The sequence below is a fragment of the Nomascus leucogenys genome, chromosome X (genome assembly GCF_006542625.1).
Source record: "Nomascus leucogenys isolate Asia chromosome X, Asia_NLE_v1, whole genome shotgun sequence".
NCBI classification, from domain to species: domain Eukaryota; kingdom Metazoa; phylum Chordata; class Mammalia; order Primates; family Hylobatidae; genus Nomascus; species Nomascus leucogenys.
In genome coordinates, this window is record NC_044406.1 from 93921294 (window position 1) to 93942814 (window position 21521).

Sequence of the window (21521 nt, forward strand, 5' to 3'; positions counted from 1 at the left end):
ACATAGGTATCCAGGCATGAAATAGCATGGCATATTTGAGTAACCAGAGAATATAACAAGAATAAAGAGTAAGTGTAGGTAATAATGGACTAGTAAGCTGACTCTCAGAAAAGATAAAAGCTTGTAGCTTTTATTTGTAGCTTGAATGTTATCCTGTAGGCATACTAATGATGACATCCACTGTCATTGCTTACTCCACTGACAAGACTCAGAGTAAATAGGTTGTTGAGCCCATCTCAAGTATTTCTTGCTCAAATGTAGATGCTTATCATTCTTCTTGATAATATGGTGTTTCCTTGAATCTAAGACATCATAAAATTGTAAATGTGCCATTTATTTAACAATAACAATGTTTCAGAGGAAAATAGATATAATACCATATTATACCACCATTGACTGTGCAGTTCATCTCAATATCAGAAACATTAAAATGTGGGGAAAATTGTACCTGAGAATTGCCTAAATATGTTATTTGTGTCCTGGACCTGATCTATATGTAACAATCCAATCCAAAAACTTTAAGAAATAACCCTTACTTAAACCGAATAAGGCAATAGGAGTACAATCTGTTTACGTACAAAAAGTGATTTGGGTTTAAAAATTCACAAAGACCATCCTTTCCTTTACCCTCCCCAGACTCCAAATAAGAAAGCAAGATTTATGAATCCTAAATCAAAGCGACGGTCCTAAACAAAATTATGAATTAGGAATGTCTTCAGCTTCGAACCTCAAACCCAAAGAGCCCCATTATCCAAATACTCCCTGCCCTATTGTTATCCTCTGCAACTGCTTTACTCCTGAGTTTGTAGCCACCAAGTTTCCCTTGCCTTAATCTATATTTAGGTATTTTAGAGCTAGAGCTAGCCAGTGGTTTACAGGTTTGTTTTGTTTTGTTTCTGGCTCTCAAGCTTTTTTTTTTCCAAATAAAATTCTATGAGTAAGCCCAGTGTAGTAAACGTAAAAAGTACCACTGCCTTGTTTAAAAAGGTACTATCACCCATGAGGCAGCTCTTAGGAGAATGGCTGAGGCTCCTTGGAACACAGTTTGAAAGATGCTGATCTAATTTCTCATCCTGATATTACAGTTGATAAACTAAGGCCAGGCTTAAAAGATTTCAAATACTCATATACATTAATGGAAGAATAATAAGAAATCTAGAGGGCTTCTTTTTCCTTGGTGACATATATGCTTTTCTTTAAACCCCACGAGTGGAAGGCCCTAGCTTATTTCATTTTGTTTTGGTTTTTTGTTTTTCTTTTTATCCTCTACCTATATTCTCCATCCCTCTCCCCAAAGCTCTCACTGTAATGGGTGTGCTATTAGGTTGGTGCAAAAGTAATTGCAGTTTTGCTATTACTGACTACTGGTTATTGCCAGACTGACTGAAGTACTGGACCTCTTGGGTGCCAGTTGAGGAGTATGGAAAAAGGAACTATAGGTACAAAAATATGTAGCAAGATACCCTAATTCTCCATAGGATTATTTGTGGCAGGAAATGAGATGGGTGTATTGGAAAAATAGGTCAGCAGATTCTCATTTTCACCCATGGTGCCAAAATCCAAAAATGAATGGGGCTAGGGTTATTGGTATTCTGCCAAATTACCCTTTGTTTGTTCTAGAAGAGGGGAAAGGCAGCTTGCAGATAGCTTGATGCTCTTTTACCTAGAATGAACACATATTTTGATGTTTTATTTTGATAGATCTATATTGATAAGGGGACATTCTGATATGACCCAAGAAACAAGCCACTAAGCCTATTTTTTCCCAACATCACCTACTCCCTAGGATACGATTCTTCCCCCATCTTTAAATCTCACTGAGAATGGGATGAGAGTCAGGGATGGGATAGAAGTCAGTCACCATCTGGCAGACAGACACAACCAGGAGTCACAGGTTTATCATACATATTTATCTCAGAAAGTGCTATCAATCATTTTGAGCAAAGTATTTGCTCATCCTCTAAGAATTCACTTGCTTCCTGAATGGTCTGCTCTTCAAATCCTGATTTCTTTCTTAAGGTTAAAACAGTTATATTTGTTTACTTTTTTCTTTTTTTTATTTTTTTATTTATTTTTTTTTTTTTTGAGACAGAGGCTCACTTTGTTACCCAGGCTGGAATGCAGCCTCAACTCACTATAGCTTCGGCCTCCCAGATTCAAACAATTCTCCTGCCTCAGCCTCCCGAGTAGTTGGGATTCCAGGCATGCACCACCAAGCCCGGCTAATTTTTGTATTTTTAGTAGAGATGGGGTTTCACCATGTTGGCCAGGCTGGTCTCGAACTCCTGACCCCAGGTGATCCACCTGTCGGCCTCCCAAAGTGCTGGGATTACAGGCGTGAGGCACTGTGCCTAGCCTATATTTGTTTACTTTTAATGAAAAAATGTATTTGGCTGCTTGATAATGAAATAGATTTTGTTTTCCATTCTATTCCACTCTAGAGGATGGACCTAGTTTTTTTTGGTAGGCTTCCTGATTATGTTAACCTTGTTTGATTGGTTGTATACCAGACCATGTGGCAGAGGGAAGGATATTTGATCTGTATTATGATTCCTTATTGTCAGTTCCAGGCAGCACAGTAAACCTTCACTTAAATTTCTAATAGTTGTCTCAGTAATATATTCATAATATATACATTTATAGTTAATGTCATAACACTCCTTCATAGTGATGGTGGTTGTGAGACATGGTAACAAGTACTTCCTTAAAAGCTAATCTAATCATATAGACAGTATACTTCTGATTATGAAAGTAATATATATGTAAAATTTTAAGCAATACCAAAATTAGTAGAGTTGATGATAAAAGTCCATCATAATAAGATGGAGAAAAATTGAAAGAAAGAGTGTGTGTGTGTTTGAAATAGGCTATGGTCAAGGATGGAATAAAGGTAAAGGATGTCATACACATATTACTTCATATATGTAGCAGTAATTTTACATTTTGATGATGTCATTTGGAGGTTTCATCAAAATATCTGAATCACATGGTCTGGAATCCTTGAGCTGGACCTGGCAGAATCTCCTGATTCCATGCAAGCAGATTCACAGATTGACCTTGGAAATTACCAATACTTGAGGGATGAATAAAGGTAGAGGAACTGAGAAGGATATTCAGAGATGGGAGGGAAACCATAGTAGTAACTGCTGCTGTCAAGCAGGATTAGGATGCAGAAGGAAATTTGAGATTTGTCAGTTAAGAAGTCTTTGGTGATCTTTGGAAGAGAGCAGCTTCAGTGGCATGGCCAACACCAGATTGAAGAAAGCTGAGAAGTGAAGAGGAAGTGAGGAAGAGAAGCCAGCAAATATAGATTGTTCTTTGAGGAAGTTTAGTGGTGAAGAGGAGAATGAGGAAATGATTTTTGAGAAGGAGGCAGGATTTAGGGGAGTTTTTTTAAGACAGGAGAGATTTATGTATGCATTTTAGCTGATGACAAGAATGCATGCATTCATCCATGTAATATTTAGTTCCTACTGTGTGTCACTAGAGCTAATGAACAAACTAAAAAAAAAAAAGTAGTCATGGTATGGGCCCCTAGGTGGGGGCATTTTTGGTTGTCACAATGATTACAGAATTTTTTGTTTTTTTGAGATAAGGTCTTGCTCTGTCACCCAGGCTGGAACGTAGTGGCTTGATCTCAGTTCACTGCAGCCTCAACCTCCTGGGTTCAAGCGATCCTTCCACTTCAGCCTCTCTGGTAGCTAGGACTACAGGCATGCGCCACAATGCCCTGCTAATTTTTGTTTTTTATTTTTTGTAGAGACAGGGTCTCATTATGTTGCCCAAACTGGTCTCAAACTCCTGGGATCAAGCAATTCTCTCACCTCGGCCTTCCAAAGTGCTGGCATTACAGGCATGGGCCACTATGCCCAGCTGATTACAGGATATTATTGTCATTTAGTATTCAGGGCCAGGGTTGCCGTAAATCTTGCAATAAGAGGTATAGTCCTCAAGAATGAAGAATTGTCTTACACAAAATGCCCATATTGCTTTCCTCTAGTTTAAAAACACTGGTTAGATAAAGAGGGATTGAAGATATGAGGGTGCTGCTACTCAGCAGCATTCCACCCTGTTGACTACTCTTTTTTTTTTTTTTTTTTTTTTTTTTTGAGACAGATTCCCGCTCTGTCGCTGAGGCTGGAGTACAATGATGTGATCTTGGCTCACTGCAAACTCCACCTTCTGGGTTCAAGCTGTTCTCCTACCTCAACCTCCTGAGTACCTAGGACAACAGGCACGCGCCACTACGCCTGGCTAATTTTCGTATTTTTAGTAGAGACGAGGTTCCCAGGCTGGTCTCCACCTCCTGGCCTCAAGTGATCTGCCTGCCTCAGCCTTTCAAAGTGCTGAGATTACAGGCATGAGCCACCGCACCCGGACTGCTCTCTCCTTGAAACACAGTTTTCTCTTTACTTTAATGACCCCATTCTCACTGAGGAGTGAGGAAAGACTTCACTCTTTTCTTCCGAAATCACTAGGCATTCCTCCTCTCTTTCACTCGCAAGTCACTGGCTTTTCCTATTCTGCCTTAAGTTCTCTGGAGATTTGACCTATGTCTTTTTTTTCTCTACCTATTCTCTTTTCACCTAGTCTCATAGCTTTAAATATCATTTATCTCTCTAGTCCTGAACTCTCCCATGGGCTTTGGATTCATATAACTCTTAACTCTCGCTCTGTCACCCAGGCTGGAGTGCAGTAGCGCGGTCTCCGCTCACCGCAAGCTCCGACTCCCGGGTTCACACCATTCTCCTGCCTCAGCCTCCGGAGTAGCTGGGACTACAGGCGCCCGCCACCATGCCTGGCTAATTTTTTGTATTTTTAGTAGAGACGGGATTTCACCGTGTTAGCCAGGATGGTCTCGATCTCCTTACCTCATGATTTGCCCGCCTCGGCCTCTCAAAGTGCTGGGATTACAGGTGTGAGCCACCATGCCCGGCCTCATATAACTATTTACTTGGCATCTCTTACTTGTTTAATAGACAACTCAAACCTAACATGTTTAAAACAGAACTCTTAATTGTCTTCCATAAACCTTTTTCTCATTCATCTTCTTTGTGGCAATAACATTCACCCAGTTGCTCAAGCTAAAAACCTAAATCATCCATCATTCCTCTTTCCTTTATACTTCACGTCTAATCCATCAGCAAGTATTACTGGCTGTACCTTCAAAATATATTCTAAATCCATCTAATTTTCATTACCACTGCAATTGCTATCATGTTACTAACCATCATCATCTCTATCTGGACCATTACGAGTCTCTAATGACATTATCTCCCTGCTTTGACTCTTCATTCCCTATAGCCTTTCCACACAGAGTGTAAGAGATCCTTTTTAAAAGTAAATCAAGGCCAGGCACAGTGGCTCACACCTGTAATCCCAGCACTTTGGGAGGCCGAGGCGGGTGGATCACCTGAGATCAGGAGTTCGAGACTAGCCTGGCCAACATGGCGAAACCCTGCCTCTACTAAAAACACAAAAATTAGCCGAGCATGGTGGTGCACTTCTGTAGTCCCAGCTACTTGGGAGGCTGAGGTAGGAGAATTGTTTGAACCTGGGAGGCAGCAGTTGCAGTGAGCAGAGATCACGCCATTACACTCCAGCCTGGGCGACTCCGTCTCAAAAAAAAAAAAAAAAAAAAGTAAATCAGACCACATCACCTCTTTGCTTACAGCCCTCAATGGCTTCCTGTTCCACTTACAGAACAAAATCCAAACTCCTTATCTTAAAAGTAGGGAAGGGCCCCGTCTGATCTGACCCTTACCTACTTTTACAGTTTCATCCAATGTGACACTTTCTTCCTTGTTTGTTATGTTCTGCTTATCCTGGCCTTCTTTTTGATCCTTCAATATGCCAAGTTATTTCCCGATTGTCACCCAGCCTGGGTGACAGAGCAAGACCCTGTCTCAAACAACAACAACAACAACAACAACAACAACAACAACACCCTTAATAACATTGGAACCTCACTTCCTCATCTCTTTCAGGTGTCTGCTCAAATATTGCCTTCTTAGTGAAGGCTTTCGTGACCACACTATTAAAAATTTCAGCCACCACCAACTCTAGTATGCCCTATCACTTCCTCCTCCTTTTCTCCTCAGAGCATTTTCACCTTCTAATGTACAATACAATTTATGTGTTTATTTTATTTATCTCTTCCACAATAAGGTAAGCTCTGTGAAGGCAGTGATGTTTATGTTTTGTTTACTGTCTATCCTCTATACTTAGAACAGTACCTCTTGATTCCTGTGATGGGAGAGGAGTCATGCATCTATGAACTATTTTTAAAAAGACAGGTATGGTAATATGTTGGGAAAAAGGCTTATGGGGTGCCTGCATGAACTGGCCATAAAAATATGGGACAATAAGTTGTGGAAAGCCACAAGAGGCCTCTGAGGACTCTTGACTCCTGTGATGGGAGAGGAGTCATGCATCTATGAACTATTTTTAAAAAGACAGGTATGGTAATATAGTACTGGACTGTTTCAAAGTGGTAGCATTATCAAAATGTATCCATCTGGCCAGACACAGTGGCTTACGTATGTAATCCTGGCACTTTGGGAGGCCAAGGTGGGTGGATCACTTCACGTCACGAGTTTGAGACCAGCCTGACCAACATGGTGAAACCACATCTCTAGAAAAAATACAAAAATTAGCCAGGTGTGGTGGCATGCACCTGTAATCCCAGCTATTCAGGAAGGTGAGATGGGAGAATCACTGGAATCCGGGAGGTGGAGGTTGCAGTGAGCCAAGATTGCACCACTGCACCCTAGCCTGGGCAACAGAGTGAGATCTTGTCTCAAAAAACAAAAGGAAAAAAAAGAAATTTATCCATCAATTTAAAAAGATGACCTACTGGTTTTTCACCCTAGTTTTGGACAATACACACCTCTACATTTTTATACTTCAGAGGTAAATATTTTTATAATTTCAAAACAGAGACCCATCACCTTTAATTTTTTTTCATTTTCCTATAGCTTATCATTGTTAATGAGAGTTTTCATAAAATACTTAGTGGCAAATCATAGGCACTCAACAAATATTTGTTGATTAAATGAATGAATGAATGCAAGGATGGTTCCATATTAAGAAACTTGCTAATACAATTTACCAATAGATAAAAACTAAAAAATCATATGATCTTCACAAATGGTAAAGAGGCATTCGATTAAATTCATCATCTATTCTTACTTAGAACTCTTAAAATAAGAATAGATGAACAGATCCTTAACACATACACCAAAAGTCAGTATCTAACCAAATGAAGAAACACTAGAACCATTCCAATTAAAGTGAGAAATTTATATTTTTGTTCCCATTAACCAACCCCACACTTCCCCTCCCTCAATGACCCCTCCCATTCTCTGGTAACCATCCTTCTACTCCCTATGTCCATGAGTTCAATTGTTTTGATTTTTAGATCCCACAAATAAGTGAGAAAGTGTGATGTTTATCTTTCTGTGCCTGGCTTATTTCATGTAACATAATGATCTCCAGTTTCATCCATGTTGTTTCAAATGACAGGATCTCTTTTTTTAATGGCTGAATAGTGTATCTCTATTACATACTCATATTTTTTTAATTTTTAAAAATTTAAAGTGAGAAATAAGAAATAAAGTTCAGTATTCACTATTATTGCATAATATAGTTCTGGAGGTACTAACATGCAATTAAACAAGAAATAGGTTAAAATGATTGGAAAGGAAGAAGTAAAATTTCATTATCTGAGGGACTAGGTTGAATACCCAGGTGGAATGAATAACAAGGAATCGGGAAATAACTTGGCATATTGAAGGATCAAAAAGAAGGCCAGGATAAGCAGAACATAACAAACAAGGAAGAAAGTGTCACATTGGATGAAACTGTAAAAGTAGGTAAGGGTCAGATCAGACGGGGCCCTTCCCTACTTTTAAGATAAGGAGTTTGGATTTTGTTCTGTAAGTGGAACAGGAAGCCATTGAGGGCTGTAAGCAAAGAGGTGATGTGGTCTGATTTACTTTTTTTTTTTTTTTTTTTTTTGAGACGGAGTCGCCCAGGCTGGAGTGTAATGGTGTGATCTCTGCTCACTGCAAGTGAGCCTTGGCTCACTGCAGCCTTGACCTCCTGGACTCAAGTGATCCTCCCACCCCAGCCTCCCAAGCAACTAGGAGTACAGGCGCGCACCACCATGCCCAGCTACTTTTGTATTTTTTGTAGAGACAGGGTTTCGCCATGTTGCCCAGGCTGGTCTTGAACTCCTGAGCGCAAGTGATCTGCCCATCTTAGCCTCCCAAAGCGCTGGGATTATAGGTGTGCACACCACACCCAGACTAGAAAGGTTAATCTAAGTGAATATTTAAAACGCCAAGATTTAAGACAGGAGGTAATCTTAGAAATATCAGTAAAGAACAAGTAACTATTCTTAGAGAAATCAGGGGAAGTGTCCCAGGAAGTAGTAAACGATTCCAACAAGATGGGTAATAGGTGGTATCGTGTAAGAACATGAGTTTTTACGTTGTATATGTTTTAGGTGTACAACATGATGTTTTGATATACATATTCTCAGTAAAGTGATTACTACATTCAAGCTAATTAATATATTTATCATCTCAGGTAGTATCTTCTGTGTATGTGGGGTGTAAGAGCACCTAAAATCTACTCTCTTAGAAGATTTCCACTACTTGGTATAATATTAACTATAGTCCTCATGCTGTACCTTAGAGCTCTAGATTTATTCATGCTAAATAACCCAAGTTTGTACCCTTTGACCTGCATCTCTTCATCTCCCACTCCACCTCTAGTAACCACCGTTCTTCTCTCTATTTATATGTAATAGATATTTTTTAGGTTCCACATTTAAGAGAGGTCATGCAGTATTTTTCTTTCTGTGTCTGGCATTTTTCACTTAGCATAATGGAGGACATGAGTTTTTTTTTTTAACTGGAAGAAAGGGACAGGCCCAGTGTTATAAAGGAAATAGGAGGGAAAAAAAACTGGCGCCAACTGAGAAGACTATAGGGGAAGCAGTGTAATCGGGGAGATCCAGATTTCAGTTAGATTAAGAAGTTGAGAATATTCAAAGAGGCTTAAGAGATAAGGGATGATGTACTATGTATTCCAGAGGACCTAATGGAAAAGGCTCAGGATTTGATGAGGAATGGAAAATGGAGACATAATAGGAGATATGAAGATCCATATGGTAGTTATGTGATAAGCAATGATTTGGGAGTCTGAGACTTCTTATGGTTATTGACAAATAGAGTTAAAAGCATAATGAATTTAGTTCTGGTGGTCTCAAGACAGGTAGTGGTGGTGAGGCTGTGATTATTTTGGGGAAGAAGGTGAGTGCCAATGGAGATATGGATGTCTGTAGATGAATGTTCTTACTACAGAGTGAGTTGAGCTTACTCTTGACTCCTGTGATGGAGAGGAGGTATGCATCTATGAAGCATTTTTAAAAAGACAGGTGTGGCAATATAGTACTGGACTGTTTCAAAATGGTAGCATTATTGAAATTTATCCAACAATTTGAAAACATGACCTATTGGGCCTTTGCCCTAGTTTTGTACAATACATACCTCTATATTTTTATAGTTCAGAGGTAAATCTCTTTATAATTTCAAAGCAGAGATCTAATACCTTTAATTTTTTAAAATGTTCCTATAGATTATCATTCTTCATGAGAGTTTTTATAAAATACTTAATATGGCTGCAGTGGAAAAAAACATCTCATACATGTTTCTATAGTTAAACAATGGGAAATTAAATAGTTGAAGCAATTCAGAATGAAATCTACCCAAACTTTTTCTGTTAATCAGAATTTCCTAATATTGTTAAGTTTCAAATGGGAACTCAAATAGCCTTCTTTCCTAAGAATCAAATGTGCAAGGAGTGGTTGCTGTATTTCTGTCAAATGGAAATATTCTTATAATATCTAGAACCCACAAATAAATTAATTTAGAATATCTTCCAAAGTGTCAGTCCAAACCCTTCAGTGAAGCAGCTTCACTGAAATATCAGTAAATAGTGCTGGTCAAGTTACATATAAGATGTTTTTTACTTATTCTTCTCATCGTGGTGATGAAGTGACAGTTCAAGAGGAAACCTAGAATGGATGACCTCCATGGAACACCTACTATTTGGACTTCTCTTGTCAATTTTCAAACATCTTATAATATGATCATAGACATTTATCTGAGGAGCTGAGAAGCCTGTTCATCACTTACAAATTATAGGAATATGACCTTTCAGGAACCATCTTGTCATATACATCTCTCATAAAAACACGACAGGAAAGAAGAGATTTGAAACTCACAATAATAATCACTCAATAATGACTCCCCTAGTAAGTCAGCTCTCTCACAGCACATAGAGGACAATAAATGAAGGCCGAGGAAAACAATTTGCAAGCACTTTAACCTTCCTTTACCTCTCTTGAGGGAAGCCTCGAAGTAAATTCCCAGAGAGAGACTGAGTAGTTTTTACTACTTGCCTGAAGAGAAGCTGAAAGTGGGAAGTAGGGATCTCACAAACCTTAAATTATGGGCTTTTTTCCTGTTACTTTTTATTTATAAGGACAGAAGGCAGATATTTGAAATAAAGTTAGTGATGGATACTGGGGTAACCAGCTTCCAGCATGGCACCCAATAATTCTCACCTCCAGATATTCTTCTCTTTGTGTAGCCCCCTCCCATATTGAGTAGGGCTGACCTGTATAACTAATAAGATTTTTTTTAATGAAAAAGTATAATCTATGAGGCTACATTCTAAAAAAGGCATTGCTTCTGCCTTCATCTTTTGGATCCTTTACTCTGGGGAGAATACAGCTGTTGTATCCTAAGGACACTCAAGCAACACTGTGGAGAAGTCCATGTGGTGAAGAGCTGAGGCCCCTTACAAACAGCCATGTGAGTGAACTATCTTAGACACAGATCCCCTAGCCCTAGTCAAACCTTCAGATGTCTACAGCCACAGCCAACATCTTGACTACAGTCTCATAATAGAGCCTAAGCCAGACCATCTAGCTAAGCCATTTCCAAATTCCTCATGCACGAAAACGTGGGATAATAAATGTTTATTGTTGTTTTGAGTTATAAATTGGGGGGAGGTATAATTTGTTATGCAATAATAGATGACCAGTAAACAATAAATAATAAGGGGCTGGGCATGGTGGCTTACACTTGTAATCCCAGCACTTTGGGAGGCCAAGATGGGAGGATCACTTGAGCCCGGGAATTTGAGACCAGCCCGAGCAATATAACAAGACCCCTCTCTACAAAAATAAAAATAAAAATAAATTAGCCAGGTGTGGTGGTGCGCACCTGTGGTCCCAGACACTCAGGATGCTGAGTCGGGAGAATTGCTTGAGCCCAGGAGGTCGAGACTGCAGTAATCCGTGATCACACCACTGCACTCCAGCTTGGGTGACAGAGTGAGAGCCTGTCTCAAAAATAAATAATTAATTTTTAAAATGTAACAGAAACAGAATTTAAACCTAAGTTTGATTCCAAAGGTTGAGTTCTCAAAAGGTTAAAAGTTTCCCAATGAATTTTTAAAGTTTTCCTTAGTTTACCTATTAAAATAACTTATTCTTTAAAACAAATTCAATTTGCACCCTATGTAAAGAAAGGAACATCAATCCCTTTAAATTGTTTGGTCAGTGACATCGTCCTATATTTACTAATGTTTAACAAGTTAGGTCTTGAGCGCAATCAGTTAGAGGTCAATTAATATCCATGTCTGTATTCCAGATATTTGTTTTAAAGTATTGCTGAAAAAATCTCATGCATATGTCAGGAGTTGTTTTTCTGTTAAGATTCCTCATTGAGTCTTCTGTCTTGCAAGATATTAATGTGTGCGATTCCACCTAATTTGTCCCTTCTCTTGTCTCTTCTCTGAAACCACTGTAGTATATAATTTTAATTTCCTTAAGAAGAAAAATTAGTGAGTTGTTTCTGAATTGCCCTTCACTAGAACAGCAAATGATTTTCAGAACCACTTTAAAGTTCTACCCAGAAATTGTATCTAAATTTTGCTTGTCATAATTTTTTCCTTTCTCAATTGGCATTTTAACCCTGGAAAAATAATATTCTGCCATGAAAATTCTAAACATTTCAGACTAAAGAAACAAATATTTGTATCTCTTCTTTGAGGTGACATGAGTTAACATGTGACGTTAAAGATCTCAATTTGACTATCAGACCTGAGTATTAGAGTAAAAATGGATGGGACGTTCTTTGTCGAATAGAATGCCTATTTACTTTGAGGCAGAGCACCTGTAACTACCCCCTGAGAACCGTATGTCTCTCACTTGTAGCATCTCTGATTATGAAGATCCAAATTTTCAAAATATAAATTAGGAGGCAATTTTTTGTTGAATGAAAATGTTAGCTATAGTATTTAGATAGTAGCACCTGTAGAGCTCTATTTACAAATCTTTGTTTATATACAGATTTAATAAAGTAAAATATAACTCACAAGCATGTATTGCTCCAAACACATTATATTGCAAAAACACAACTGCCTACTTTAAGCTTTTTACAAGAAATCTCAATTTGTCACATTATTTATTTGATATGTATTTTCCTCATAACTTACTGCTTTCCCTCTGGCCATTAGAGCCATGAATTCACCAGATGTCCAATATTTCAAGTCTTCTATCTCATTTTAGAGAAAGCTTCATAATTTACCTGAACCTTAGGCTGCATTTTCTTCATTTCTTTGTTTATGGAAACCATATGCCATGCTATCCTATATGTAGACATCAACTTCCATCAGAAAGAGAAAGCATGTAGAGAGTAAGAGATAGACTTTGTGTTGTGGTAAAAATACACATAGTATAAAATTTACCATCAGTGACATTTAGTATATTCACGATGTTGTGCAACCATCACCAGTATCTAATTCCAGAACATTTTCATCAGCGCTAAAGGAAACTCCATACCCATTAAGCAGTTACTTCCCTCTTCTCCATTTCCCCAGCCCCTAGCAACCACCAATCTCTTTTCTGTCTGTATAGATTTGCCTATTGTGGGCCGGGCGCGGTGGCTTACACCTGTAATTCCAGCACTTTGGGAGGCTGAGGCGGGCAGATCACAAGCTCAGGAGATCAATACCATCCTGGCTAACATGGGGAAACCCCGTCTACTAAAAATACAAAAAATTAGCCGAGCGTGGTGGCATGCACCTATAGTCCCAGCTACTCTGGAGGCTGAGGCAGGAGAATTGCTTGAACCTGGGAGGCAGAGGTTGCAGTGAGCCGAGATTGCCCCTCTGTACTCCAGCCTGGACAACAGAGCGGGACTGCGTCTCCCACAAAAAAACAAAACAAAACAAAACAAAACAAAACAAAGATTTGCCTATTGTGGACATTTCATATAAATAGAATCCTATAATATGTGACATTTTGTCCCTGGTTTCTTTCACTTAGCATAATGTTTTCAGGATTCATCCATATAACAGTACTTTATTCCTTTTTATGGCTGAATAATATTCCATTGTATGGATACAACACATTTTGTTTTTTCCATTCATCAGTTGATGCACATTTGGGTTGCTTACACCTTTTGACTATTATGAATAGGGCTCCTATAAGCAAAAACATTATGTACATGTTTTTGTTTGAAAACCTGTTTTCAGTGCTCTTGGGTACATACCCAGGAGTGGAATTGCTGGGCCATATGGTAATTGAGATGAAACATTTAGAGTGAAATCTTACTAAACCAATAAGTTGTCCTCTTGGAGAGGTGGAAGTCATATTGTTATTTCTCTTTTGTTTTGATAACATAACACCTGAACTCCCATACCTCCCTAGAAAATGTGGTATGGAAATTTATGCCAGAAGACTATAAGATGGCATCACCAACTCATACCCAACATGAGAGCTAAACTTTTTTTATACAAATTGCCAACTGATATAAAGGCAGTTGAAGGTCCCCAACTCTAACAGGCATACTGCTATGTACCTTCAGAAAATGAAGGTTACAGTCAAGTAACCAAAGTGTTTCTGTATAGCTTTGGAGCCAGAAACCTTAGTCAGATTACAGGAGGTTACCCTTGGGCCACTCACTAAATTTCTCTGTTGTAGTTTCTCCATCTGTAAAATGGGGATAATAATCTCTGCTGCTCAAGATTGACATAAAGATAGGGCATAGCCTGGCACATAGTTGACAATAAATATTAGTCTCTTTTCCCCATATATTCTTACATTCTTCAAATTAATTGCTCTCTAAGATATCAGTATTTTTCTTCTCATTTTCTCTTTCAGGCTAAAATTAAATTGCCAAATACAAACCCTTCTGATATTCAAATTGATGTCCAGGAAACAATCCTTGACCTTCGTACTCCTCAGAAGTGAGTAAAACTTAGAACTGGAATAGTGTATTATAATATTAATGAGTCTTCAGTCAATATTTTTTAATGTACAGTTATTTTGTATCACCCCTAAAGTCTGAAGAAAAGTGGAAAATTTTGTTAATCGTTCAAATGTTTGATCTACATTAATATAAACATAAATATGTTTGGAAATACTTGGGCTTTTTTCTACTTTGCATCCGTACATTTGGAGTGGGTTAACGCTATCAAAACACAATTCTTGACACCCAGATACAGTTTATCTGTCAGAAAAAATTACTAGAAATGAAAATGCCATTAAGTTGTAAGTCTTATATGTGGTTTTTGTACATTGATTACATAAGGGAAGCAATATCTTTACACTTTTGTCATTTTGTGGGGCTGTAAGGTTAAATTTGATTGTTTTCATTTAAATCAACAAAAAGGTCTTGCCATCAGTTACTATCTAAATACCTCACTGCTTTGTGCACATCTTATCTGGATATAGAGCAGTGAGCACATACTGGTTCATTGCAGTGGTCCTAACTCTGTAACTCATGAACATTTCAAACTAGATTTGGGAGGCAGGCAGTTGCTGGCACATTTTCTTCCTTCCATTATCAGTACCTGCAATTCTCCTTTGTTGAGCTTAGGACTTCAAGAAAATGACAAGGAGATCCCTCATACAAAAGATTCCTATGTGTAAACAACCCAATATGCATATGTAGCTTAATCTTGGCTTCTATAGTAAATGCATTTAACCCAAAATGGTCTACAGATAAATATGTATCAAATGTTTTCTCATTATTTACATCATTTCAAAAATGGATCCTCACAGAACAATCATCTCATGTTATAAAAATTATATTCACTATTTCTGCTGTTTACTTCAAGGCGTATTGTACCCTTTCTGTTGCATTCGATACACGAATTTACTCTTCCACATAACCTTTACAAGGAAAATTGGTTAGATGAACAATCTTCCATGATATTTGCAAGCTTGTTAAAAGCACACATACGTCTACACACCATGGAGTTAATTTCCGTTTCCCTAGCCATTCTCACTGTCTGTGAGACTTTCATTTAGCGGATTCTGATGGATATCTGTAAAGACGGCACAGCCATAGCAGCTACCTAAGGATTGATGGAGACAGCAGAAATACTGAATACAATTTTTATGACATGAGATGTTTGTTCTGTGAGGATACATTTTGGGTTAAATATACTTTTCCACATAGAACATGGGCTACACAGTAGGTCCTTTGGATCATAATGTACTTATATATTAAATGCATAGTGCAGAGAGGTACCATCTCTTAAGAAAACCTGCTTAATTAAGATAGAAGACAGAAGATATAATTAAGGTTTTTATCATGCTTCCTAAATACTTGAGAATCCTTTAGAGCCATGCTTTTCTCTGAAATTGCATTATCAGGAATGTGTCTTGTTTTCGAGTTTATTGATATTCACACCTACTTTCTTTAGTTTCTAACTTTAACATCATATAACGCTATGTTTATCCAATCCGAGAAAGATTTGAGAGGGCATTCTGTTTTTGTATCTATAAGGCAGAAACAAGCGAATTTATTTTAACTGAATTGACCAGTGGTTTCTGTCAAACAATAGTAAATTGCATTCGAATTATCAATAAAACCCAGGTATTTACCAAAATAAATAAAGCAATTTACCAAATTCTTCACTTTTTTCAATTGGTTGTTTTGGCATGTAGATACCCAACATGGAGTAAATGGAGAGGAGGAAAGACGGAGAAAATTGGATAATTTACCAGGATCTCTTAAGTCTTTATATGAGATTTCATTATTTTTCTAAGTGAATTCTAAGAATTTCATAAATGAATACCTTGAATGTGATAATAATAACACATTCTAAAGACAAATGTAAGCTAATTTTTGGTTGAGTGCTGCTTTAGATTACTCACACATTTGCTGTGCTCCTTTAGTTCAGATTGGGAATTGACTGATTTTCAAAGACTAATACCTAAAAAGGAAGTTTTCTAAATGAAATGGTTGAGTTGCAGCTCAGTAGCTATTTGTGCACTTTCTTTGAAAATAGTTATGTCTCCTTCAGTAAACCTTAAAAAGGTTTTTAACCCAGATATGTAAGTCAAATAATTTTGTTAATTATATAAGATAAAAATTTCATTATGCAAATATGCTGGGAACCAGGATGTCTTTTGCTTAAATCTCTTGTGAGCAACATCAACTTAAACTCTCTAATATAAATATAAGCATGTAAGTCTCTAAACTTGAGTTTACTGTAGAGATTTTTTTTGTATTTACATTCATGTATTATTGTTTGCATTTAATTTCTAATGAAAATTAACGCTGGATGAACCTTTGATCACTGCCGAGACTGTAACTTCTGAAAATGCAAATACATTGTCAATGTAAAAGTAGAGGTATTGGGTTTAAATGTTTGTTCATATCTTACAGTACTAATCTATGGTAATTATTCAAATGTTATTTTGTGGTGACCTGAATACTTGCTTCATTTATTTACTCACTCATTCATTTATTTATTCACTCAACATTTATAAAGTCTTCCACTAGACACTAAGGGAGCACCGAGATAAGATACATTTCTGTCCTTCCATGAATTGTACATGGATAAGTATTTGGAGAATTTTTATTTTGTTTAAATATAAATCTCAGTATAGATAATAAGACAGTAAAACAGACGACAAAAATATTTCCCTTCTCCTAAGAGCCTAAATCAGTTGTACAGTTCTACTGTTCAACATTTTATTATGTGAAGCCATACTACTTAGAACTACACAGAAATGCAGGCGTAGATGGATCATTCCAATGGCCACTAACTGTCTCTTTTGAATTTATTTCTCTCTGGACAAAGAAGTGCACATTATCACTGGAACTCCTTCTTCAGCTGATTTATAGTTGTCTTTTAGTGCAATGAAGCTACCATACTAAGCTTTGCTTTCTTTTAAAAGTGAATATATTATCATTTATAGAATAAAGTATAAAGGAAATCTAAGTCTAGCACAACCTATATTGTAAATAGCTTCAAAGGATGGACTCTAAACGGCTTTTGCACTCACTTTTTTTTCCTGAGATGCCAAATATTACAGTCTACATTAAAATGCATTGCCACTTAATGGCAACGTATTCAGGTGAAGTGTTTTCCCTACCCCACATGGAATGGAACAAGAGTCACAGAAAATTTATCCTTCAGGTTCCATAAATGTGTAATAAATACTTTTAATGAACCCAGTCATCTGAACTCAGGTTTTTGCAAAGGAATAAGGAAGGAATTGATTTTCAAGGGTTTTGTTTTCAAATACATACTAGTTCTCAATTCAAGAACCCAATAAGTGCCCCTAAAAATACCATATTCCTTTACTTATTTGGATATTATACCTTCTAAAAGAGCATCCTGTCCACCTTTTATAGAGATACTCAGACCTTCTCTACTGAAAATGCGAGGTAACAAGTGTTTCATGCATTTAATTTTCTTCCAAAACCAGCATGTGCTGACCCCATGCATAATTTAGATTCATGCCAATACGGCAGAATTGTGGATGTCTCATCCCAGCAATGCATCTAAAGCATAAAACTATCCAGCAACTGAACTATAAACCACAAAATAAACCTAGCAATCTATCACAGGGAATTTTTGTCAATGCATAGTAGAAAGAATCAGAAGCAAGGAGAGAGAAGCACTTTCATTGATTTGGTATTGAAATCATTCCCAGCCTCAGTTTCAAAAACTACACCTGTGGTAGAGACTCTGCTTAAATCTATGTTAGCAGAAGTGTTATAGAGCCATTCCAATTCTCAAATTTGTATCCGTTGGCCACATTGCATCTATACATAAGTATGAGTGGCAACAGATCTGTCCAGCAAACTTAAAAGTTGCATAGTTCTATTTCTATGCCTGTAAACATAGCCTGAGACTATGTAAAATGAGGTCAATTCGGAGAAAAATAAGGGCGCCAAAACAACTGCTTGGATTTTTAAGTCCAAAAAAACTGGTTACTGTTTGCGTTATTTAGGCATATTTTTGATCCAATATTTACACTATCTAAATATTGGGGGGGGGGTTGGTTTCTAACATTCTAGTGGCATATGTTGTTTGCAATTGTCTTATTGAAAGTGATACATCATTTTAGGAAGCTAAGGTTTCATTTTGTTGTTGTTTTTTTAGGAAGCTGCTGATAACTCTTCCTGAGCTGGTGGAATGTGCCAGTGCCAAAGCATTCTATGTCCCAGAGACTGAAACTCTTGAAATCAGTATGACTATGAAAAGAGAGTTAGATATTGCTAATTTCTTCTGAAATTGCATGAAAAAGATAAAAAGTAGTAAAATGGCATTGGTAACAATTAAAAAACTTTGAAAAAATGATTGTTTTCTACATTCTCTTTATTATTCTGACGTATTTTTGAAAGGGACAAAATTCAATTCTAGTGATATTGTGACCATTTACAGTAATTTCTATTACTCTGCTAGGAAATATGTTTCCTTGGCCGGGCGCAGTGGCTCACGCCTGTAATCCCAGCACTTTGGGAGGCCGAGGCAGGCGGATCACTTGAGGTGAGGAGTTTGAGACCAGCCTGGTCAACATGGCGACACCCTGTCTCTACTAAAAATATGAAAATTAGCCGGGCGTGGTGGCAGGTGCCTGTAATCCCAGCTACTCCGTTTCAAAAAAGAAACAAAAAAAGGAAATATGTTTTCTTATGTAAAGAAACTATTCTATTTTTATAGTGATAGCTGAGTAGAATATTTACAGGTTAAAAAATTAGAATATTTCATGGTCAATTACATAATTGAAATATGATCACGAAATAATTAGTCCACTTATTTCAGTAGTCTAAAAAACTGATTATTTACACTTACACTGTGATACAATCAGTTGCATAGCAGTTGGTCATTATTATTACCAGAGAATTTTATTTGGTTGCTTTTTCATTGATTTGAGCAAATGATTTACAGTGTTCTCCATTTAGGCTCTCACTATTGTTCTGGAATATGCAGGTAATAAATAGTTTGATGTACCATACTATCAGCATATTTACTTGAGTAAGGAACACTTTTGTGCACACAGTATTATTTGGCTTATTCAGTTGTGCTTTTAATGCTTGGATATAGTTAGGTTAAAAACATTTTTTATATGCACTAATGATTATTAGCATTGCCTTTTTGGGTACTGTATATGTAGTCAGTTGAAATCCTTGACTTTAAAATAAATATAAAGAAAAGTGTGGCACATTTACAAATCCTGTTTGCTCTCATTTCCTATCTTTCTTCTTAAATAGATATATCTATTTTAGGAATTGTCTCAATGTCCCTCCTTCTTCTATACTGTATTGCATATGTTTATTTCCAAATTATTTATGAATACATTATAAAGCTTGTGTGACTTGGCTTCACACATTATTGTAGAACTGTGGAGTTACCAAGGAGTAAAGTTTGAAAAGATGAACAATGAAAAGATGTTCATCACTTCTATATGAACTATTAAGGGAATAAATACTCTAGCAGATATTTTCTAAAGTTAATTATATATGTACAACTACCAAGCATCTAGTTTGTGACTAGATGAAATGATGAAATAGAATGAAAAGACTGAGATTTTGGAAAAAAAATGGTTGTGTTAGAACACTAAGCTGTTACAGAGAATTTGACATTTAAGCTACCAACATGACTTTCTTCTATGGGGGCAAAAGTTGAGGGTGGGATTAACTGAATGGAAGCTAGTGTCTGTGAGTTTAGGTCCATGATGTTACAGGACCTAAAGAGCATCATACTTTGTTTTTTTAGCATCTTTTTAAAAGGCTATATTTTAAGAATTTGAGTTGATGCCCCAAATTTAAGCTATGGGGCAAGTCTAAGCAGTAACTGTATTAGTCAGGGGTCTCCAGAAAGACAGAATCAATAGGATACATATAGAGAAATATATGGAAGGGAATTTATTAGGGGGATTGGCTTACCCAGTTATGGAGGCTGAGAAGTCCCACGACAAGCTGTCTGCAAGCTGAAGACCCTGGGATGCAGGTAGTGGCTCAATTCAAGTTCACAAGCTTCAGAACCAGGGAGGCCAGTGGTGTAACTCTCAGTCCAAGGTCGAAAGCCTGAGAACTGGAGGGGATGGGGGTGAGGAGGGGAGGTGCTTGTGTCCAAAGGCTGGGAGCCTGGTGTTGTTGTCCAAGGACAGGAGAGGAATAGTGTATCTCAGGTACAGCAAGTTTGGATGAACACATTTGCCTTTTCTCTGTTTTTGTTCTCTCTCCACTCCCAGCAAATTGGATGGTACCCACCTACATTGAGGGCAGATCTTCCCCACCTAGTCCACTCAAACTCACATGCTAATAATCTCCTCTGGAAACATCCTCACAGACATACCCCAAAATAATACTTTACCAAGTTTCTAGGCATTTCTTTCTTTTTTTTGAGACGGAGTTTCACTCTGTCTCCAAGCTGGAGTGCAATGGCGCAATCTCAGCTCACTGCAACCTCTGCCTCCCAGGTTCAAGCGATTCTCCTGCCTCAGCCTCCCAAGTAGATGGGATTACAGGCACGTGCCACCATACCCAGCTAATTTTTGTATTTTATTAGAGACGGGGTTTCACCATGTTGGCCAGGATGGTCTCAATCTCTTGACCTCGTGATCCACCTGCCTCGGCCTCCCAAACTGCTGGGATTACAGGTGTGAGCCACTGTGCCCGGCCTCTAGGCATTTCTTAATCCAGTCAAGTAGACACCTAAAATTATCCATCACAGTAATCAGTATTTTTTTCTTCTCTGGAGAGAAACAGAAAGTTGGTGGAAAATGTATCTTTTTCCTATGTCCTGGCCCTAATTACAAAGACTGTTCTTACCCAAGTTGACTAAATGTGTACAGATTGTTCCCAGAAGAAGAGATAGAACATATCCAAGCCCACTTGAATTGGGCTTTAGTTATGTGGTATCATATCAATTATATATTGAAACAGCTTTGAGAACAATGAAATGTGATCAAGTGACTTATACCCATCTGGAAATCATCCTGGGTCACTGTCCTTGGCTTCAGAAGTAACAACTATAGGAGTTATTTTGTTGTTTTGTTTTCAAGCTAATTCACAGTGCTTTCTTCCCTTAAAGAGGAATAGTCCACTAAAGCAAATGGAGGAAAGAGAATACAAAGGGAAATTTATCTTGTCAGCATTTATTACTGAATCTTAGCCATTACCAGG

The 21521-nt window shown here is 37.5% G+C and overlaps 1 protein-coding gene across 2 annotated transcripts in view; it reads left to right on the forward strand.

Annotated features, from left to right (window-relative positions):
* PIH1D3 (PIH1 domain containing 3) overlaps positions 1 to 19561 on the forward strand; it is a 40707-nt gene extending 21146 nt beyond the window's left edge. For both annotated transcript variants that reach the window (XM_003262162.2, XM_003262163.2), the window contains 2 exons: positions 14246 to 14331; positions 18493 to 19561. In XM_003262162.2, coding sequence (XP_003262210.2) covers positions 14246 to 14331; positions 18493 to 18622 — 216 coding nt within the window. In that variant the 3' untranslated portion in view covers positions 18623 to 19561. The remainder of the gene's footprint in view (positions 1 to 14245; positions 14332 to 18492) is intronic.
* Positions 19562 to 21521: the final 1960 nt, after the last annotated feature.